This window comes from Emys orbicularis, chromosome 17 (assembly GCF_028017835.1).
Source record: "Emys orbicularis isolate rEmyOrb1 chromosome 17, rEmyOrb1.hap1, whole genome shotgun sequence".
In the NCBI taxonomy this organism is placed as follows: Eukaryota; Metazoa; Chordata; order Testudines; family Emydidae; genus Emys; species Emys orbicularis.
Window position 1 is genome coordinate 26,375,689 of NC_088699.1, and position 23,298 is coordinate 26,398,986.

At 52.6% G+C, this 23,298-nt stretch overlaps 1 protein-coding gene across 1 annotated transcript in view; it reads right to left on the reverse strand.

Annotated features, from left to right (window-relative positions):
- Positions 1 to 2,931: 2,931 nt before the first annotated feature.
- Positions 2,932 to 23,298, reverse strand: part of MLXIPL (MLX interacting protein like) — a 65,486-nt gene continuing 45,119 nt past the window's right edge. Inside the window, exons 10-17 of the mRNA XM_065418402.1 lie at positions 17,071 to 17,144; positions 10,823 to 10,997; positions 9,428 to 9,540; positions 9,062 to 9,181; positions 8,462 to 8,589; positions 7,025 to 7,148; positions 3,997 to 4,126; positions 2,932 to 3,053 (exon numbers count right to left, since the gene is read on the reverse strand). Of these exons, the coding sequence (XP_065274474.1) occupies positions 2,932 to 3,053; positions 3,997 to 4,126; positions 7,025 to 7,148; positions 8,462 to 8,589; positions 9,062 to 9,181; positions 9,428 to 9,540; positions 10,823 to 10,997; positions 17,071 to 17,144 (986 nt within the window). The remainder of the gene's footprint in view (positions 3,054 to 3,996; positions 4,127 to 7,024; positions 7,149 to 8,461; positions 8,590 to 9,061; positions 9,182 to 9,427; positions 9,541 to 10,822; positions 10,998 to 17,070; positions 17,145 to 23,298) is intronic.

Below are 23,298 nucleotides of genomic sequence, written 5' to 3' on the forward strand. Positions count from 1 at the left end.
CGTGTTTTTGCTTTATTTTGCTTGGTGACTTACTTTTTTCTGTCTGTCATCACTTGAAACCACTTAAATCCTACTTTTTATACTTAATAAAATCACTTTTGTTTATTAACAAACTCAGTGTATTTGATTAATACCTGGGGGAGCAAACAGCTGTGCATATCTCTCTATCAGTGTTATAGAGGGCAGACAATTCATGAGTTTACCCCGTATAAGCTGTATACAGAGTAAAATGGATTTATTTGGGGTTTGGATCCCATTGGGAACTGGGGTCTGGGTGCTGGAGATAGGTAACCTGCTGAGTGGTTTTCAATTAAAGCCTTCAGCTTTGGGGGGCATGGTTCAGACCTGGGTCTGTGTTGCAGCAAACTAGTGTGTCTGGCTCAACAAGGCAGGGTTCTGGAGTCCCAAGCCATCAGGGAAAATGGGCTCAGAGGTAATTTGAGCATGTAAAGTGACAGTCCCAAGGGGGTCTCTGTGACTGAGCCCATCACACCCACCCCGGGCTGTTCTCAGGAGACGCCGGGGGGAAACACCAACCCTGTAGGCAGCAGTGCCAAGCAAGGGGAGCTCTGGGGGCTCCAGCAGGGGGGTGGTGAGTGTGGGAATGAGGCACAGTCCAGGAGGGAGGGTGCAGGGGTGCATCACTACTGGCGGAGATGGCTCTGCTCTGGTGAGTGGCTTCCCCATCCTACTGCCCCGCGTGTGGCCTGCGTCCCTGGCTCCTCCCCTCCCAGAGCCCCTGTAGTTGGACTTTTCTCCCTTACATAATATGGGAGCATTTCCCCCACTTCTTACAGAGGTTGTGGCTCCAGCTCTTGGACCAGCAGGTCGTATGCAGGCACAGCAGCTGGAGACACCTGCATAGTCATAAGCACCTGAAACCTGCCTGGGGCTGGTGCAGGTTACTATGCACTGCTCCTTTGCAAACCATCTATTCACAGTATGTTTCCCTTGGTCTATTACAGAGCCCAGGGAAAGGAGGAATCCTTTGGTGTGGGCTTTTGGCAGCAGGAGCCCCTGTTGCTCAGTTCTGTGTATTTTTCCAGAGGCAGCAACAGGGTGAGAAATGCTGAAAAACTTAAGAAATACACTATCAAAATGGGAGGGAACAAAGTCTCTTTATCACAAAGGATCTGCCATTACTTACAGAGCCAGGGCATGCATGGGATATAGGAACAGGACATTCCTTTGGCAACATGACATCAAATAACGTTCATGGGAAAACTCCTGCATTCTAGAACATCCTAAAACTAAAAGACAGAACATTTGCTTGGGAAACACCCATGAAGGGGAAATCCAGCAGCTGCCTTTGAGCTACTGTTCCAAACATGAGAGACAAGAAGATACATTGCTCACATTACAGGAAAAGGAGCAAAAGGGCAACAAAATGCAGCAGGAGACAACCGAGCAGCCCAATTATTCAGCTGAGCACAACAATATGAACAAGAGCTTTCTGTTGATTTGTACAGTATTCTCCACTCCAGAAGCCAGCTTCTGAGTTCAAATTGGACTGAAAGGGAGGTGGGGATTCCACCAGAGATATGACCAGAACAACCACTGCTTAGAATTTAACACCCACCAGCCAGAGTAACCACTCAGACCTAGTGTGGACGTAGGAGCTATTAATGGGCTGGAGACTAAAGCAAACACTCAAAGTCTGGATAGAGTTGGTTATCCAGAGTCTAGGCCCTCCCATACTGAACGGAAGTAGCCATATTTGTGAAGATAAGGCTTGGGCAGTGAGAGATGCTGACCTTCTCATGGGGCATCTTCCATGGAACCACAAAGAGCTTCATGCACTAGCCTCATTGTTGGCAACTCTCCAGGGGCACTTCCATCCCTAGGACAGGTGGGGGATGAGGAACTAGCATCTTGTTGCTGAGGTGGGCTTTTCTGCAGCTCTTGTAGTCTCCCTGTCCCTTGATCTCCGGGGATGCAGTACCAGGTTCCATTGCTTGCTTCAGGGAGACTGAAGACCCAAATCCTTCTCCTCAGGAGCCAGAGGCAGCTGAGTGATTCCCTCCCATGGTCAGTGGTTGCTGCCTCTAGAGCTGAGCAGTGAGTTGGGGAAGGCTCTCTCCTCTCAGTGGGCACCCTGGGCTCCTCTGAACCCCTTGGGGCCCTGCTCTCACTGGTCATCATCATAGCTTGTCACTCCAAAACTGCAGCCAAGACCTGGTGTTCTCACTGATCTCAATAATTCCTTGGGAGTACAGGACATTGCCGGGGCACTGCATCAGCCAATGTTCAAATGTTTGCCTAAACTCTCCACATTCGGGGTTGTCCCTCAGCTTCCACTTAGAATAGAATCATAGAACATCAGGGATGGAAGGAACCTCAGGAGGTCATCTAGTCCAACCCCCTGCTCAAAGCAGGACCAATCCCCAGACAGATTTTTGCCCCAGATTCCTAAATGGCCCCCTCAAGGACTGAACTCACAACCCTGGGTTTAGCAGGCTAATGCTCAAACCACTGAGCTATCCCTCTCCCTAAAGTCACCAGCCTTTGCCACTTCGCCTCTTGTTCAAGTTAGAGTACACCAGTGTTTTAGTTCGAGGTCAGCATCTGGAGGGAGTCGTTGTGAAGGAACCAGGTTCTCCAAGACCATCGGCATTTCCCACCATTGTGTTACTCTGTAGCCTTGCACAGTGCTATTTTCAGGTAAGGGATTTTCCGAGGCAAAGCTCTTCTGGACATCAGCATCTTGGGTAGTGGAATGTGTCCATATAGCACGTGTCCTGGATCATGCACTGATTTTGTCTCTCCTTTTGCTGACGGCCTCCCACCACATGGATGGGGGTGCAGTCCCCGGGAGGCAGTATGGCGACGGCGGGACTGAGACTGCAATAGGAGACTCTTGCTGGTGAAGGTGAGTGGCTGTTCTGCAGCAATGGAGCATCTTACCAGGTGTGAGGGGCTCCTCCCTTGTAACTAGGAGGAGTTGTTGCTGGGGTCTGTCCCCATCACTGCCTGGGTGGCCTGCTCGGGTACGCAGGCTGGGTTGGTCAGGATAGAGGTGGAAATGCTCAGCTGGCGGAGAGAGCTCAGGACAGCTGGGGAGACAAAACCGAATGGGACGAGTCAGTGTCCTCTGCTGATAGGCTCTGAGCTGCGTCAGGCAGCCTGTCGGCTTGCCATAGGGCACAGGGACCGCCGTGCCTGGCCATCTAACCCATACCCCGGCTCTCACACTGGCCTGGGCCAGCTGCTGCACAGGAAGATCCCTGTTTATAGGCAGCTATGGCATAACCTGCCCCAGGGGAGGTGTCCTCCTAACCCCTGGCAGGGCTTAAATCCTGTCCCATGTACCCATGGCGCTTCTCATTATCTGCACCTTTGTCCGATCCCCTATTGAATCCTGCTAAGTTTCGCCTTGGGGAGCTCATGTGGACGGGAATTCCACAGGCTAATTGTGTGATGTGAAAAGTATTGCTCCTCCCTCTGGGTTTGCAATGCGCAGCCTTTCCCTTTGCCCACAGTATGAGACTGGGAAACCATCAATGTCTCTTGCTGCAGCTGCAGACCAGGAGACTGTACATCCAACAAGCCAGTCTTCCCCTCCCCATCCTTCCAATCCTGACCTTGCTCCCAGAACCACATCCCAGTTTGGCGGGTCCCTGCCCCTAAGCCCCATCTAATGTAGAGATTGGACCTCCCTCTGGCAAGCTCAGGAGCAGGAGAACCAGGGCGGAATTGAGCTAGGAAGTGAATCCCTTGCTGACCCCAAGGCAGGGGGGAAGAGCATTGCCAGAGCAGCTTTGGGCAACTCCAGAGCTGGCCCTGAGAGCGCCACTCCCCCGAGACAGCATCCCCCAATGCAAACACAGCCCCCTCACATGCCCCCATCACAGTGCAGTTCTCCTGATCACGGCACTGAGACGACCTCCCACCCAGCTCAGGCACGAACAGCAGGGGCTGCAAGCTGGGAGCACATGGCAGGCAGGGCCAGCCCCTGCCTTCTCCAGGGCAGGCAAGGGACGAAGTGGGACTACGTACTAGGCCGAAGTGCTGGGAGGGAGCAATACTGGTCCAGCCAGGCTAGTGACGTCTGGCTGAGGCTGTCCATGCTGGCTGTGGAGACCATGCCATTGAAGGATTCAAACAGAGGCCGGATGATGATGCTGAACTGATGCGAACAGAGCAGTTAAGGACTCCCCATCACAAGGCAGAACTGACTGACCAGCCCCCATGTCCCTCACTCTGCTGCTGCCCCTTTCCTGCTGGCTCCTGGCACTTGGGGAGCAACACAGCAGGCTGCAGAGTTAGTGCCACCCCACATGGTGCCAGACCAGGCCATGGCTCATCTGGAGGGCAGGAGCATGAGCTCTAAGCCCACAGCATCTTGCTGGGAACAAGGACAGGTGTCCTAAAACCAACACCGGGGGGACTACAGGGGATGTGGATACCAGGAGTGTGGGGGGTGTCAGGTGATACTCTGTACCCCATGTTCACCACTTTTGTTCTGATATATTTTGTACAAAGCATGCCTTGCGAAGTATCGTTTGAAAACTCATGATTTACTGAATATTGCTGTCCTGTTAACATGTGTATCATCATTGTGTAGGGAGTCGTGAGATTTTGCTATATGTTTGTTACTGAAACATGTTGTGAGTCTGGGGAATGCCCATAGACTAGGTCCTTAGAAATAACAAAAGGCCTTGCATGTCATCCCTGAAGATGCTTCAAACATCAAGAACACAGATGGAGTCAGCAAGAAATTTACAATCCACCTGAAAGGGGCTTTGAATCTCATGTACACCACAGAGTGATGATCTGAACCCCAGCCGGGGGTAGGTGTGCCTCACAGAGAGGAGGAGGATATAAAGAGTATAAGAGACAATGGCTTCCCCATTACCTTTCTTCTCCCACCTCCATACATGGAAGCAAGATCGTTTGAAAGTCTGAGATGTATCATTGAACTGTGGGAGGGGTCATAGGCACCGACTCCGTGGGTGCTCATGGGCTGGAGCAGCCAAGGGAAAAAAATGGTGGGTGCTGAGCACCCACTGGCAGCCCCCCCTACCAGAACCTCCCCATCCCACCCCAGCGCCTCCTGCCCACCGGCGGGCCCTGTCCATCAGCGCCTCCCCCTCCCTCCCAGTGCCTACCACCTGCCGCGGATCGGCTGTTTTGCGGCATCAGACTCAGGAGGCGCTGGGAGGATGGGGGGGAGGAGTGAGACGCAGCAGTCTCGGGGGAGGGGGTGGAACTGGGTGGGGAAGGGGCGGGGTGAGGGCGGGAAGAGGTGGGGCAGAGGTGGGAAGAAGCAGGGTGGGGGTGGGGCCTTGGGGGAAGGGGTGGAGTGGGGGCGGGGCCTGGGCAGATTAGAAACTCAGCGCCTATGGGAGGGGTTGTCCCAGGCTGAGAAGAAACAGCCTGTGAAATGTATTGCAGATTATGGTGAGACAACCATTTTTGCTTTTAGAACTATTAGCAGGGCCGGGTTAATGGAGGGGCTTTAGGGGCTGCAGTACAGGGCTGCGGGCTAAGGGGGGCCCTGCATGCCTGCAGGCCAGATGCGGCCTGCTGCTTCTTTTCATCTGGCCAGCAGCATGTCTCCGCACCGGCTGGAGCCGTGAGCGCCAGCTTGTCGATATGCCCCTGTGGCCCCTAGGCAAGGGGCGTTCAGGGAATCTCTGCTCTGCGCACTGTCCCCGCCCCCAGAACCATCTCTGCAGCTCCCATTGGCCTGGTACCGCAGCCAATGGGAGCTGCAGGGGCGGCGCCTGTAGGCACAGGCAGCGTGCACTGTGCAGAGGGGCCTGGCCCCTCTGCCTAGGGGCTGGACATGCCGGCCACCTCGGGGAGAAGAGCAGCACAGAGCCAGGGCCACCCGAGATAAGCGCCTTTTGGCCAGAACCTGCACACCGCACCCGCTCCTGCAGCACAACCCCCTACCCCAGCCCAGAGCCGCCGCCTGCACCCAAACTCCCTCCCAGAACCTGCACCCCAAACCTCTTGCTGAACCCCAACCCCCTGTCCCATCCCTGGCCCCACTCCAGAGCTCACCCACCCCCAGCTGGAGCTGCACCCCCTCCCGCATCCCAATCCCCTGCCCCAGGCTTGAGCCCAATCCCCCACTCTAAACCGCCAGGGGCCCCACAAAATCTAATAGCCCCGGGCCCACAGGAGAGTTAATCTGGCCCTGACTATTAGCCTTGGTAAAGCGTAGGAATTAGCTTGTGATTTTATCACTTTATTTCCTTTTGTAACCAATTCTGCTTTTATGCTTTTATCACTTAAAATCATTTACAATCTCTCTTTCCCTAGTTAATAAACTTGTTTTAATATTTTGTCCAAGACAGTGTGTTTTGACTGTAGTATCTGGGGAATCTCTACTCAGGTTAACAAAGGCTATGGCATGATCATTTCCTTTGATGAAATGATGAACTAATTAATGAGCTTACACTGGTCAAGGGGGTCTTAAGCAGTGTGAGATGCACATTTCTGAGGTGCAAGGCTGGGGCTGGGGGATTTGCGGGTGTCACCCTGTATACAGTTAATGAGTGGCTGTGGGAGCATTTGTGTAACTTTGCTGGGTGTGCCTTCACATGCTATTGGCTGTGTGAGCAGAGCCTGCAGGGGCTGCTTTTCACTAGCAGAGAAGTGTAAGAGACACCCTGGGCTGGAGCAGTAAGGGGACACTGCTGTTCAAAAGTCCAGCTTGGACCCTGGGGGCTGCAGAGGGGATCTGGAGACTAGCCTAGGGGAGCGGGCTTCAAAGTCTTAAAAACCTCCAGCTGGCTCCAGGGAGCAGGCTGATACCTGCGGTCCCAGTGCCTGGGGTGCGGGAGCAGGGCATAGAAGCCATGGACTCAGAGCCATTTCCCAGCAGCCAGGCTCTAGCAGGCACGGGTGTCCCTTGAGAGGTGATGGAAGAGGGGAGGGGCTGTGAGATGTCTGCCTCCAGGAGGCTGTCACCATGGTAACATCTTTGGCCCTCCTCAGCACCCCAATAAGCTGCAGGGGACCCCACGTGTTTGGGCAGGGGACAACGGGGTGGGGTGCCCGTCTCCAAGGATACAACCCAGAACTTCCAGTTCTGCAGCGTGCAGGAGCGGACGTACTCGTCAAACATGTCACGCATCTGGTCGAAGCGCTGGCGGGTGATGGGCACTCCTGTGGCGGGCAGCTGCTGCTGGCACAGGCTGCAGGGGCACAAGAAGATGGCATCTGCCTCGGTTGACAGGCACACACACAGGGAGATCGGCACTGGGGAGAACAGTCAATGTCCCACCCCCAGGCCCAGCTCTCCAGTCGCCTTCACCCCCTGCCGCGCCCCAGCCTTGTCCAGGAGGGATGCTGCGGCAGGGAGCGATGGACTGGCCCTAGGCATGGCCGAGCTGATCACCAGCGATTAGCGATTCCATGGCTGATGGTCACCTGAGGAAAGCCCCACTTCTGAGACGAGTCAACAAGAGGTGGTGGTGGGCAGCACCCCCATCCCGGGGGCAGCGAGCAGCTCCTGCCCACCTCCCTGTGCACTCTCTCCCGCTGAGGGCTGCCCCGTACTGATGACCATGCCAGGCTCTCTAAGAGGTGCCAGGCTCCTGGTGCCCCGCTCCACCTGGCCATGGGGGAGGAGATTGCCGGGGGCGGGCTATTGCTTGCATCCGGGTGAAGCTGGCTGGGGCCCACCCACTGCTCCCCATTCTGCCCCTGGAACCTGGGGCCCATTGGGGTGGGCTGGCAGGCTCCACAGTTCCCCTCAGGAGGGTGATCCTTCCCGAGACCCCTGTGTGTGGGCTCCAGGTTCTGCCCCGCTCTGGAGGGGCTGGCTCCCAGGACTGTAGCAGAGGCAGCCCCAAGCCCATTCCCTGCAGCCCCAGCCTCCCAGCATGACTACGTGGGGCATTTACAATCGAACCAGAGTGACTGAATTGTGGAGAGAGGAGCTGGGGCTGTATGGGGAACTGTGCCCACACGGGCTAATCCCCCCCCATTGGCACCATGGCAGGTTGGGCGCTTCATGGAAAGGGGCAGTGCGCCTCGGCTCCATTAATAATAACCCTGCATTGCTGGGGCACTCTCCATCTCCGGGTCCCAAAATGCATTACAAACATAGCGGGAAACCTCCTCCCACATGACTGATGTGCTGCTGCTTCTGGGGTGGAACACAGCAGCTGCTGATAGCACACACTGCACAGCAATGCTGCACCACCAGCCTCATGGGAAGGGCCCCCTTTTAGATGTGACATCTCATTCAGCAGACAGCAGCCCAGTGCCCCTTTGCATCATGCTGGGGGATTAAGTTCAACACTGTCAAGGGAAGAGCGCCCCCTACTGAGTGGTCACCCTTTGCAGCACACTCCCTGTCTGCTCCCCTCCCCTCCCTGCCTTTCCCCTCCCCAGCATGGCTCCCCTTCCCTCCCTGCCTTTCCCCTCCCCAGCATGGCTCCCCACCCCTCTCCGCCCTTCCCGTCACCTGACATGGCTCCCCTCCCCTCTCCCCCCATCCTACTTGATGGTTGCATTGAGCTCCTCGATCTGCTCCCGCAGCTGCTGCGCCTCGTCCTGCAGGGCGCCCCTCTCCTGCTGCAACTTGCAGATGTACTCTGCTGTCTTCTGCAGTGTGGTGGCCTTGCTGACCTGAGGGGCCAGATGTGGGGGCTGAGTGACGCTGATCTCCTGCGGCTGTCCCTCATCTCCCTCCCATCGCTCTGCCTCCCAGGAGGAAGGAGCTCCCCAGCAGGGGGCTGGGCCTATCAGGGTTTTGGGGAGACACGGCCTCCCCCAGCCGCCCCTACAGGGGCTCCGAGCTCTAGATGGTTGGTCAGCACAGAATGCCTGATTCCACAAGAGTCTGTAGCTGGGGAAAGGGCTGAGGGGGGCGGTTGGCTGGGGGCCTAGAGCCGCAGGGGCACCCAGGAGCTGCCTGGCCAGGGCAGAGCTGAATGACTGATGCAGCCCAAGCCTGGCACTCCCACTCCTAGCTCTGGGGACTCTCTGGGGGGGCTGGGGCACCGCGGTTGGTACTTTAGGCACTGGGTGTCCCCTGGGGAGCTGCCAGTCCCGCCCTCAGCGCCTGCTTTGGGGTTTGCTTCGCTACCCTCTCACTCACCTTGATGCTGGGCTGGGCACTCAGAGTGCTCACCAGCCCGTGCAGGGTGTCAAAGCCCAGCTTGATGTTGAAGCGTCTCTTCTGCTCGGCGGAGATGTGCGTGATGCGGCGGCTCTCTGTCTGCAGGGCAGGGGCAGAGTCAGGCACTGCAAGGGGTGGGGGGATACCCCCAGCACCCTCCACCTGAGCCAAGGCCAGGACAGACCCCTTGACATTGCAACAGGGGGAGCAGGTGCGATGCAATGGCAACACAAGGGGAGGGAAGCGGGCAGTCTGGAGCCCTGGAGGGGCGGGGAGGAGAGGGCTGTGCCCGTTGGGTGGGCAGAGAGGAGACAGTCTCCCTGGGAGCCCTGGACTGTTCCGTACCTTGCTGGACTCCAGCCTACCCCGGCTGGGGGTGGAGTGATGCAGCGAGATCCCGGCAGTCAGCACCCCAACCGGCACCGGGGAGACTCGTCCAGGCTTCAGCCAGTCACTGGCTGGAAGATAAAACGAGACTCTTTGGGTGGGGCTGAGTGGGCAGCACCTACTGTCAAAGCTCCCCGTGCTCCTTTCTGATCCCAACAGGCCTTGTCTTTTGACATGCTAACAGCATCGTATCCGTCGGTAGTGCTTTCCATCAGAGGAACCTCAGTGCTTTTACCGACTCTTCTCAATCCCACCAGGAGGCAGGCATGAGCTATTCTCATTAGGCAAGTTAAGTGATTCGCCCAAGTTCACACAGCAGGTCAGTAGTAGAGCCGGGAGAGACCCTACAAGCCTTGACACTAACCAGTAGTGGTGCCCCTAGTACTTTTCATTGCCCCTCGCTGCAATGGGTGACCTGATGTGGGCACGGGATCCCAGCAGGGGTGGGAAGATCCCCACCAATGTCAGAGCTGCTCAAAAAATGCCAGTTATGTTCCCTGAGTAATTTTGAACTTTTTTTTTTTTTCAAAAACTTCCAGCAAAAAAAATGTGGATTTTCAAGGAAAACCTGAAACAACGCAAAAAGGTTTGTTTAAAAAAAACAAACATTTCAGGCAAACATTTTTGGTTTTTGAAAACTAAACATTGAATTACTTTTTCCAAAAACCAAACATTTTAACCCAAGTTGATATTTTTACTGAAAGAATTGTGATTTCTTTTTTTTTTCCATTGTAAAAGCAGAACATTTCAAGCAGAATGAAGAGTTACTGCGAACATTTTCCATTTGGTGAAAGGCACATTTTTTGCAGAAAAAACATTGAGAAAAAGACTCCAACCAGCTGCCCTGGGTTGCCCTGTTGGCGACCAACCCTCCAGCATTTGGCACCAGTTCCCCCCGGAACTGCCCACTGACCCTGCATGCAGCTACCCACCAGGACCATGTCAGCTAAGTCAAGCTGGTTAAAGTTGTCCACATGGTTCTGCCCACTCTAGGACAACAGTACAGCAGCAGGGCTGGCTCTGGTGTCATGTCCCTGGTGTGGCTCCATGTCCTGGCTTTTCTGGATCTCTCTTTTCTCACCCGCCTGCCTAGTCTCTGCTAATCCCAATCACTCTGTATTGTCAACACCCACCCATCCATCTCTTGGGTTAATAAACAGAACTGAGGGGTGGATCTTCAAGAGGATCTCAGGGGGGCAGCACCAGCAGCCTGCTTGGCTCTGGCGATATAGGGGGGAGCCTTCTTCAGGTGGATTTCCCCCACTGAAAGGCTGCTGAGCCTGCATCACCTGCAGGGGCGTTTGTTCTCTCTGGTAATCAAAGAGGAGGTGTCAGAGACGCTGCACCGCTCACCACAGGCCGACGGGGGGGAGAGCTGCTCCGTCTTGGGAACAAGCAGGGATCCCGGCTGTGCCACAGCCAGTGTGATGGGGACAGACTGCGAAGGGCTGGAGCCAGGAGACAGCCCTGGACTCAGCTGGGCCATGCGGGGCAGGAAGCCAGAGGAGACTTCAGCAAGGCCCCCTGCCTGCAAAGAGAGAAGCCAGAGAGAAGGAGTTTGCACTCCAGCCGGCTCCCCGGCTGAAAGTCTCAGACCTGCAACCCAGGAGGCAAAGGGCGAGAAGGGGCCAGGGCCTTTCCCCAGCCAGCATACAGGAGACAGTCATTGAAGTACCTACAGCAGCTTGACTCTAGTAGACAAGGAGAGCTGGTCACTGCCCGTGAGGCTCACGGTCAAACTAGACCTGAGGGGACGGGGAGAAGGAAGGGCCCCCAACTCCTCACAAGGTTACAGCAACATGGCATGAGCCCTGGGGCTCCTAGGGACTGGACAAGGGACAGACCCTCTCCAGGGGAGCAGCGCCATGTGAGACGGCTCCCATTGGCAGCCAAGGGACTCTTTGCCAGCCCTGAGCCAGGCAGGGGGAAAAGGGATTTTCTTTAACCTCAGGAAATGCTCTCCACTTGGAAATACAGGGCGTAAAATATCATCCTGAGTGTCCCCTGAGCTTTGCCAGTGCCCCTCGCTCCTGCCCTAACCCACCCCCTGCTCGTCCAGCCCCAATTCCTCCCTGCTCCACCAATGCCCCTCGCTCCTGCCCTGATGGTGTCACCGCGCACTTTGGTTTCCTCGACCATGGAAGAAGGGCTGCTGAGCAGAGATGGGGTCCACCTGACTTGAAAGGGAAAGAGTGTCTTCAGACACAGACTGGCTAAGCTAGTGAGGGGCTTTAAACTAGGTCCAACAGGGGTAGCTGACAAAAGCCCACAGGTAAGTCTAGAACATGGAGACTTGGGTGAAGGATCTGAATCTGAGGGGAACATGGGAAATCACAGCATTGACAAAGGAGAGACCAGAGGGAATATAGAGGGGAAATGTAATAAATATCTCCGATGTAATAAATATCTCCAATGCAGGAAGTATGGGGAATAAACAGGAAGAACTAGAAATACTAGTGAATAATCATAAATAGAACAGAACTGGCATCACAGAAACTTGGTGGGATTGTTCACATGACTGGAATACTGGTACAGAAGGGTACAGCTTGTTCAGGAAGGCCAGGCAGGGGAGGAGGAATTACCTTGTATATCAAAGATAGCTACACTTGCACTGAGACTCAGACAACAGTGGGAGGCAGACCTGTTGAAAGTCTCCGAGAAAGGATAAAAGGGGTAAAAAACAAGGGTGATGTCATGGTAGGGGGTCTATTATAGAGCACCTCACCTGGAAGAAGAGGTGGATGAGACTGTTTTTTACACAACTAACAAAATCCAAAGCACAGGACTTGGTAGGGATGGGAGACTTCAACTACTCAGACATCTATTGGGAAAATAATACAGCAGGGCACAGATTATCCAACAAGTTCTAGGGATGCATTGGAGACAACTTTTTATTACAGAAGGTGGAGAAAGTGACTAGGGGAGAGGCTGTTTTGGATTTGATTCTGACAAACAAGGAGGAACTAGCTGAGAATCTGAAGGTGGAAGGCAGCTTGGGTGAAGGTGACCATGAAATGACAGAATTCATGGTTCTAAGGAATGGTAGGAGGGAAAACCGCAGAATAAAGACAATGGACTTTGAGAAGGCACTTTACCAGACTCAGAGAATCGGTAGGTAAGATCCCATGGGAAGCCAGTTTAAGGGAAAAAGAGTTCACGAGAGATGGCAATTTTTCAAAGGGACATCATTAAGGGCACAAAAGCAAACTATTCCACTGCGTAGGAAAGATAGGAAATATGATAAGAGGCCACCCTGGCTTAACCAGGAGATCTTCAATGACCTGAAACTCAAAAAAGTGTCATACAAGGAGTGGAAACTAGGTAAAATTACAAAGGATGAATATAAACAAACAACACAAGCATGTAGGGACAAAATTAGAAACGTAAATGCACAAAATAAGATTAAACTAGCTAGGGATATAAATGGTACCAGGAAAGTATTTTACAAATACATGAGAAGCAAGAGGAAGACCAGGGGCAGGGTAGGCCCATTATTAAATGAGGAGGGAAAGACAATAACAGAAAATGCAGCATTGGCTGAAGTGTTAAATGCCTTTTTTATTTCAGTTTTCACCAAAAAAGTTAGCAATGATTGGACGACTAACATAGAGAACATCAGTGTAAATGGGGCAGGATATGAGGCTAAAATAGGGAAAGAACAAGTTAAGAATTACTTAGACAAGTTAGAGGTCTTCAAACTTGATGAAATACATCCTAGAATACTCAAAGAACTGACTGAAGAGATCTTTGAGCCATTAGCAATTATATTTGAGAACTTGTGGAGGACGGGACAGATCCCAGAGGACAGGAAAGGGCAAATATAGTATCTGTCTATAAAAAGGGGAATAAGGAAAACCCAGGGAAATACATATCAGTCAGCTTAACATCTGTACCCGGAAAGATAATGGAGCAAATAATCAAACAATCAATTTGTTAAGCACCTAGAAGATAATAAGATGATAAGCAACAGTCAACATGGATTTGTAAAGAAAAAATCATGTCAAACCAATATAATATCCTTCTTTGACATGGTAACAAGACTTGTGGATGAGGGGAAACGATAGATGTGGTATATCTTGACTTTAAGTGAGGCTTCTGATACTGTCTCACATGACCTCATAAACAAAGTAGGGAAATACAACCTAGATGAACCTACTATAAGGTGGGTGCACAACTGGCTCCAAAACTGCGCATAGAGAGTGGTTATCAATGGCTCAAGTCACAATCAAGCTGGACGGGCATATCGAGTGGGGTCCCACAAGGATCTGTCCTGGTTCCGGTTCTATTCAATAGCTTCACAAATGATTTAGATAATGGCATAGAGATACACTTATAAAGTTTGCAAATGATACCAAGCTGGGAGGGGTTGCAAGTGCTTTGGAGGGTAGGATTATAATTCAAAATGATCTGGACAAACTGGAGAAATGGTCTAAAGTAAAGAGGAGGAAATTCAATAAGGACAAATGCAAAGTACTCCACTGAGGAAGGAACAATCAGTTGCACACATACAAACTGGGAAATGACTGCCTAGGAAGGAATTCTGCAGAAAAGGATCTGGGGGTTATAGTGGATCAAAACCTGAATGTGGGCCAACAAAAAAAGCGAACATTTTCTGGGCTGTATTAACTGGAGTGTTGTAAGCAAGACACAGGAAATAATTCTTTCACTCTACTCTGCATTGATTAGTCCTCACCTGAAGTATTGTGCCCAGTTCTGAGCACCATACTTTGGGAAAGATGTGGACTGGAGAAAATCCAGAGAAGAGCAACAAAAATGATTAAAGGTCTAGAAAACATGACCTATAAGGGAAGATTGAAAAAACTGGGTTTGTTTAGTCTTGAGAAGAGAAAACTGGGGGGGATATGATGAAACAAGGTGGGTGAGGTAATATCTTTTATTGGACAAACTTCTGTTGGTGAAAGAGACAAGCTTTCGAGCCACACAGAGCTCTTCTTCAGGTCTGGGAATGGGGGACATGATAGTCTGCAGGTACATAAAAGGTTGTTATAAACAGGAGGGTGATAAATTGTTCTCCTTAGCCACTGAAGAAAGGACAAGAAGCAATGGGCTTAAATTGCAGCAAGTGAGGTTTAGGTTGGACACTAGGAAGAAATTCCTGACTCTCAGGGTGGTTAAGCACTGGAACAAATTGCCTAGGGAAGTTGTGGAATCTCCATCACTGGAGCTTTCAAGAGGAACTGTCAGGGATGGTCTAGACAACCCCCGTCAGTGCAGGAGACAGACTAGAAGATGTCTCAAGGTGCCTTCATGCCCTACATTTCTGAGATCTATGATCTGATGTACCCCCTGTTCGTCCAGCCCCAATGCCCCCTCAGCTTCACCAGTGCCCCTCGCTCCTGCCCTGACCCACAACCTCCTCGTCCAGCCCCAATGCCCTTCCCGCTCCACCACTGACCCTGGCTCCTGCCCTGACCCACCCCCTGCTCGTCCAGCCACAATGCCCCCCCACCTCCACCAGTACCCCTCGCCCCTGCCCTGAAACACCCCCTGCTCGTCCAGCCCCAATGCCCCCCAGCTCCACCAGTGCCCCTCGCTTCTGCCCTGAGACACCCCCTGCTCGTCCAGCCCCAATGCCCCCCCAGCTCCACCAGTGCCCCTCGCTCCTGCCCTGAGACACCCCCTCCTCATCCAGCCCCAATGCCCCCCTGCTCCACAAGTGCCCCTCGCTCCCGCCCTGAGACACCCCCTGCTCGTCCAGCCTCAATGCCCCCCCAGCTCCACCAGTGCCCCTCGCTCCTGCCCTGAGACACCCCCTGCTCATCTAGCCCCAATGCCCCCCCGGCTCCACCAGTGCCCCTCGCTCCTGCCCTGAGACACCCCCTGCTCCTCCAGCCCCAATTCCGCCCCCAGCTCCACCAGTGCCCCTTGCTCCTGCCCTGAGACACCCCCTGCTCCTCCAGCCCCAATTCCGCCCCCAGCTCCACCAGTGCCGCTCGCTCCTGCCCTGAGAGAGCTCCTGCTCGTCCAGCCCCAATGCCACCCCCAGCTCCACCAGTGCCCCTCGCTCCTGCCCTGAGACACCCCCTGCTCGTCCAGCCCCAATGCCCCCCAGCTCCACCAGTGCCCCTCGCTCCTGCCCTGAGACACCCCCTGCTCGTCCAGCCCGAATGCGCCCCTCCTCCTCCAGGGCCCCTTGCTCCAGCCGTGAGAAACCCCCTGCTCGTCCAGCCCCAATGCCCGCCCCAGCTCCACCAGTGCCCCTCGCTCCTGCCCTGAGACACCCCCTGCTCGTTCAGCCCCAATGCCCCCCAGCTCCACTAGGGCCCCTCGCTCCTTCCCTGACCCACAACCTCCTCATCCAGCCCCAATGCCCCCCAGCTCCACCAGTGCCCCTCGCTTCTGCCCTGAGACACCCCCTGCTCGTCCAGCCCCAATGCCCCCCAGCTCCACCACTGCCCCTTGCTCCTGCCCTGAGACACCCCCTGCTCCTCCAGCCCCAATGCCCCCCCGATCCACCAGTGCCCCTCGCTCCTGCCCTGAGACACCCCCTGCTCCTCCAGCCCCAATTCCCACCGCAGCTCCACCAGTGCCGCTCACTCCTGCCCTCCAGCCCCAATTCCCCCCCTAGCTACACCAGTGCCCCTCACTCCTGTCCTGAGACACCCCCTGCTCCTCCAGCCCTAATGCCCCCGAGCTCCACCAGTGCCGCTCGCTCCTGCCCTGAGACACCCCCTGCTCCTCCAGCCCCAATGCCCCCCCCAGCTCCACCAGTGCCCCTCGCTCCTGTCCTGAGACACCCCCTGCTGGTCCAGCCCCAATGCCCCCCTCCTCCACCAGGGCCCCTCGCTCTGGCCCTGAGACACCCCCTGTTCGTCCAGCCCCAATGCCCCCCCAGCTCCATCAGTGCCCCTCGCTCCTGTCCTGAGACCCCCCTGCTCGTCCAGCCCCAATGCCCCCCTCCTCCACCAGGGCCCCTCGCTCCTGTCCTGAGACACCCCCTGCTCGTCCAGCCCCAATGCCCCCCTCCTCCACTAGTGCCCCTCGCTCCTGCCCTGAGACACCCCCTGCTTCTCCAGCCCCAATTCCCCCCCAGCTCCACCAATGCCGCTCGCTCCTGCCCTGAGAGAGCCCCTGCTCCTCCAGCCCCAATGCCCCCCCAGCTCCACCAGTGCCCCTCGCTCCTGCCCTGAGACACCCCCTGCTCATCCAGCCCCAATGCCACCCCAGCGCCACCAGTGCCCCTCGCTCCTGCCCTGAGACACACCCTGCTCGTACAGCCCCAATGCCCCCCCAGCTACACCAGTGCCTCTCGCTCCTGCCCTGAGACACCCCTTGCTCGTCCAGCCCCAATGCCCCCAGCTCCACCAGTGCCGCTCGCTCCTGCCCTGAGAGAGCCCATGCTCCTCCAGCCCCAATGCCCCCCCAGCTCCACCAGTGCCCCTCGCTCCTCCCCTGAGACACACCCTGCTCGTCCAGCTCTGCCTGTTGTTAGGACTGAGGCACACAGAAGCGACGTGTGATCTCACTGCCGTCCCCTGCGCACTGCTGCTTGCCAGAGCCCATGTCTGAACTCAGCATGCGGCGGTGAAAGGCCAATGCCCTCGGCTGCCCGGCAGAGGGTGTTGCTGGTGAGCTCTTACCGGGGAGGCTGGCGACGTGGGGATGAGGGTGGTACTGGGAGTGGACGGAGGGTCCAGGGCCAGCTCTGGTTTAGCTGCAAGACAGAAGGCAGCAGAAGGTGAGGACGCAGCATGAGAAGAGAGCCAGACTGGGGCTCCAGGACATCCCCTCCCACCAGAGTGAGCGGCCAGCACAAGGAAGCCTTGCAGGGAGATGCGGACTTACTCCTGCTGCCGCCTCCTGGTTCTCAGGGCAGAGGGTCCGGGCCCAACAGCCCCAGGGAGGTGCTGCAGGGACTGGCCAAGCCTGGGGAGTAGGGTGGGGCTGGAATGAAGGTTCCAGCCTTCGTTTCTTTGCAAATCAAGCCAAACAGCGAAGGGGCAGGGGGCTGAGTGCTGACACTCCACAGCTGATCTGGACTGTGTGGACCTACTCACAGGGACTCCCGGGACCAGGGTACCCGGTGTTACAGAGACAGAGATACAGGCCCAGGAAACTGCAGGGTTTGTCAGTAGAATGAGGCACAGCATCCAGGCAAGGCAGGGCTGGCGAGAGGTTTGACGTGATCACCAAATGTGGCAATCCGTGATCCCTCCCCATGCTGGCACAGAGCTTGTCATGTGCTCACAGACAGTCCCTGCGCTGTTAAGGAGGATGAAAGGCCCAGGGAAGGAGAGCAGTCAATGGGAGCAGAGGGAAACTTTCCCATAGTTGGGACCCTCCTTCCAGATTGTGTTAGGGTATCCCTGTTTTGCGAACAGGGGCTGCTAACAGGGAGTTTCACAAGGGAGTTCTCCAGGTGAAGGAGGAGCAATACAGCACCCTTTTGGGCGGACAGGGAGCTGCAGACGGGAGTTTGACAGAGGGAGGCTTACGATGGTTAGGAAGACCCGCAACACCTGTGCCAGCACTGCTTCTGTCTCCTCCACCTGCGCCTGTAGCCAGACAGAGCGCCTGAGCATGGATGCTTCTACCCAGATCCTGGTGTGGTTTTGCAGAGACTGTAACTTGCAATTTCCACTTACTGATATCCAGGCTGGGGGGACCATCCAATGTGAAAGGTGCCTGCTGGTGGAATCTCTCAGGCAGCAGGTGGGAGAGCTACAGGAGGAGGTGGCTAGGTTGAGAAGCATCCGAATCCACGAGCAATTCCTGGACAGTGTCCATGTGGAGACAGCTGAGGTAGCTGTCCCAGTACACAGGACTGCTGATACACCACTGGTGGAGGAGGAGATGGCTCAGGGTGGACACTGGCAGCTGGTTACTTCTGGCAGCAGGCAGTGCTCCACCTCTGCTCCGAACCCTCCCGCTGTGGTAATAGGTAACCGTTATGCTCTTCTTGATACAGGAAAGAAGGCATCACCCCCTACAGTAAAGGAGGAGAAGCCTCGTACCCCTAAGGCTGGGAGGTCTGCTGCCACCACTGCGAATAGGAAACGTAGGGTAGTGGTGGTCGGAGACTCTCTGCTGAGGGGGACGGAGGCGCCCATCTGTCGCCCTGACATTTCATCTCGGGAGGTATGCTGCCTGCCGGGAGCCCGTATCCGAGACGTTACGGAGGCATTGTCGAGGATTATCCAGCCCTCTGACTACTACCCCATGCTACTCATCCATGTGGGCACAAATGATACTGCGCGGTGTGACACTGAGCGGATCAAGAGTGACTACAGGGCTCTGGGAGTACGGGTGAAGGAGTTTGGAGCACAGGTGGTATTCTCTTCGATTCTTCCTGTCAAAGGTAGGGGCCCGGGCAGAGACAGATGCATCATGGAGGTGAATGCCTGGCTGCGAAGATGGTGTCGCCAGGAGGGCTTTGGCTTCCTAGACCACGGGATGCTATTTGAGGAAGGACTGCTAGGCAGAGATGGCGTTCACCTTTCGAGGAGGGGAAAGACCCTATTTGGACACAGACTGGCTAACCTAGTGAGGAGGGCTTTAAACTAGGTTCGACGGGGACAGGTGAGCAAAGCCCGCAGGTAAGTGGGGAACATGGAGACCTGGGAGATGGGTCGGAAACGAGAGGGAGTGTGGGCTATATTGGCAGAGAGAAAGGAGGGTCAGGACAAAACTGGGAGGAAAGATCAAACCAGTATCTTAGATGCCTATATACAAATGCGAGAAGTATGGGTAATAAGCAGGAAGAACTGGAAGTGCTAATAAATAAATACAACTATGACATTGTTGGCATCACTGAAACTTGGTGGGATAATACACATGATTGGAATGTTGGTGTGGATGGGTACAGCTTGCTCAGGAAGGATAGACAGGGGAAAAAGGGAGGAGGTGTTGCCTTATATATTAAAAATGTACACACTTGGACTGAGGTAGAGATGGACATAGGAGATGGAAGTGTTGAGAGTCTCTGGGTTATGCTAAAAGGGGTAAAAAAGGGTGATGTCATGCTAGGAGTCTACTACAGGCCACCTAACCAGGTGGAAGAGGTGGATGAGGCTTTTTTTTAAACAACTAACAAAATCATCCAAAGCCCAAGATTTGGTGGTGATGGGGGACTTCAACTATCCGGATATATGTTGGGAAAATAACACAGCGGGGCACAGACTATCCAACAAATTCTTGGACTGCATTGCAGACAACTTTTTATTTCAGAAGGTTGAAAAAGCTACTAGAGGGGAAGCTGTTCTAGACTTGATTTTAACAAATAGGGAGGAACTCGTTGAGAATTTGAAAGTAGAAGGCAGCTTGGGTAAAAGTGATCATGAAATCATAGAGTTTGCAATTCTAAGGAAGGGTAGAAGGGAGAACAGCAAAATAGAGACAATGGATTTCAGGAAGGCGGATTTTGGTAAGCTCAGAGAGCTGATAGGTAAGGTCCCATGGGAATCAAGACTGAGGGGAAAAACAACTGAGGAGAGTTGGCAGTTTTTCAAAGGGACACTATTAAGGGCCCAAAAGCAAGCTATTCCGCTGGTTAGGAAAGATAGAAAATGTGGCAAAAGACCACCTTGGCTTAACCACGAGATCTTGCAAGATCTAAAAAATAAAAAGGAGTCATATAAAAAATGGAAACTAGGACAGATTACAAAGGATGAATATAGGCAAACAACACAGGAATGCAGGGGCAAGATTAGAAAGGCAAAGGCACAAAATGAGCTCAAACTAGCTACGGGAATAAAGGGGAACAAGAAGACTTTTTATCAATACATTAGAAGCAAGAGGAAGACCAAAGACAGGGTAGGCCCACTGCTTAGTGAAGAGGGAGAAACAGTAACAGGAAACTTGGAAATGGCAGAGATGCTTAATGACTTCTTTGTTTCGGTCTTCACCGAGAAGTCTGAAGGAATGCCTAACATAGTGAATGCTAATGGGAAGGGGGTAGGTTTAGCAGATAAAATAAAAAAAGAACAAGTTAAAAATCACTTAGAAAAGTTAGATGCCTGCAAGTCACCAGGGCCTGATGAAATGCATCCTAGAATACTCAAGGAGCTAATAGAGGAGGTATCTGAGCCTCTAGCTATTATCTTTGGAAAATCATGGGAGACGGGAGAGATTCCAGAAGACTGGAAAAGGGCAAATATAGTGCCCATCTATAAAAAGGGAAATAAAATCAACCCAGGAAACTACAGACCAGTTAGTTTAACTTCTGTGCCAGGGAAGATAATGGAGCAAGTAATTAAGGAAATCATCTGCAAACACTTGGAAGGTGGTAAGGTGATAGGGAACAGCCAGCATGGATTTGTAAAGAACAAATCATGTCAAACCAATCTGATAGCTTTCTTCGATAGGATAACGAGTCTTGTGGATAAGGGAGAAGCTGTGGATGTGGTATACCTAGTCTTTAGTAAGGCATTTGATACGGTCTCGCATGATATTCTTATCGACAAACTAGTCAAATACAATTTAGATGGGGCTACTATAAGGTGGGTGCATAACTGGCTGGATAACCGTACTCAGAGAGTTGTTATTAATGGTTCCCAATCCTGCTGGAAAGGCATAACGAGTGGGGTTCCGCAGGGGTCTGTTTTGGGACCGGCTCTGTTCAATATCTTCATTAACGACTTAGATATTGACATAGAAAGTACGCTTATTAAGTTTGCGGATGATACCAAACTGGGAGGGATTGCAACTGCTTTGGAGGACAGGGTCATAATTCAAAATGATCTGGACAAATTGGAGAAATGGTCTGAGTTAAACAGGATGAAGTTTAACAAAGACAAATGCAAAGTGCTCCACTTAGGAAGAAAAAATCAGTTTCACACATACAGAATGGGAAGAGACTGTCTAGGAAGGAGTACGGCAGAAAGGGATCTAGGGATTATAGTGGACCACAAGCTAAATATGAGTCAACAGTGTGATGCTGTTGCAAAAAAAGCAAACATGATTCTGGGATGTATTAACAGGTGTGTTGTGAGCAAGACACGAGAAGTCATTCTTCCGCTCTACTCTGCTCTGGTTAGGCCTCAGCTGGAGTATTGTGTCCAGTTCTGGGCACCGCATTTCAAGAAAGATGTGGAGAAATTGGAAAGGGTCCAGAGAAGAGCAACAAGAATGATTAAAAGTCTTGAGAACATGACCTATGAAGGAAGGCTGAAAGAATTGGGTTTGTTTAGTTTGGAAAAGAGAAGACTGAGAGGGGACATGATAGCAGTTTTCAGGTATCTAAAAGGGTGTCATAAGGAGGAGGGAGAAAACTTGTTCACCTTAGCCTCTGAGGATAGAACAAGAAGCAATGGGCTTAAACTGCAGCAAGGGAGGTCTAGGTTGGACATTAGGAAAAAGTTCCTAACTGTCAGGGTGGTTAAACACTGGAATAAATTGCCTAGGGAGGTTGTGGAATCTCCATCTCTGGAGATATTTAAGAGTAGGTTAGATAAATGTCTATCAGGGATGGTCTAGACAGTATTTGGTCCTGCCATGCGGGCAGGGGATTGGACTCGATGACCTCTCGAGGTCCCTTCCAGTCCTAGAATCTATGAATCTATGAATCCTTTCACACTGAGGTTACCTCTGCGGGGCAGGGAACTCCAGTCACTAGGAAAAGGCAGGTGTTAGTAATGGGAGATTCGATCATTAGGAACATAGATAGCTGGGTTTGTGATGACCGGGATGTCGGAGAAAAACACAGTTCTCACTCTTTTGGTTGGGTACAGCAAAGTCAGATACTTCATTTTCTTAAGCAATTGCGTAGAGGGAGAGAGTGCTCCACCAGGGCCCACTTAGTCCTTAGTGAAGCACAGGAGCTGGTCCAAGAGGTAACTATAACAGAACTGCTTGGAAATAGTGACCATAATATAATAACATTTAACATCCCTGTGGTGAGAAGAACATCTCAACAGCCCAACACTGTGGCATTTAATTTCAGAAAGGGGAACTATGCAAAAATGAGGAGGTTAGTTAAACAGAAATTAAAAGGTACAGTGACTAAGGTGAAATCCCTGCAAGCTGCATGGACGCTTTTCAAAGACACCATAATAGAGGCCCAACTTAAATGTATACTCCAAATTAAAAAACACAGTAAAAGAACTAAAAAAGAGCCACCGTGGCTTAACAACCATGTAAAGAAGCAGTGAGAGATAAAAAGGCATCTTTTAAAAAGTGGAAGTCAAATCCTAGTGAGGTAAATAGAAAGGAGCATAAACACTGCCAATTAAGTGTAAAAATGTAATAAGAAAAGCCAAAGAGGAGTTTGAAGAACGGCTAGCCAAAAACTCAAAAGGTAATAACAAAATGTTTTTTAAGTACATCAGAAGTAGGAAGCCTGCTAAACAACCAGTGGGGCCCCTGGACGATCGAGATACAAAAGGAGCACTTAAAGACAATAAAGTCATTGCAGAGAAACTAAATGGATTCTTTGCTTCAGTCTTCATGGCTGAGGATGTTAGGGAGATTCCCAAACCTGAGCTGGCTTTTGTAGGTGACAAATTTGAGGAATTGTCACAGATTGAGGTGTCACTAGAGGAGGTTTTGGAATTAATTGATAAACTCAACATTAACAAGTCACCGGGACCAGAGGGCATTCACCCAAGAGTTCTGAAAGAACTCAAATGTGAAGTTGCGGAACTATTAACTATGGTTTGTAACCTGTCCTTTAAATCGGCTTCTGTACCCAATCACTGGAAGATAGCTAATGTAACGCCAATATTTAAAAAGGGCTCTAGAGATGATCCCGGAAATTACAGACCGGTAAGTCTAACATCAGTACCGGGCAAATTAGTTGAAACAATAGTAAAGAATAAAATTGTCCGACACATAGAAGAACATAAATTGTTGGGCAAAAGTCAACATGGTTT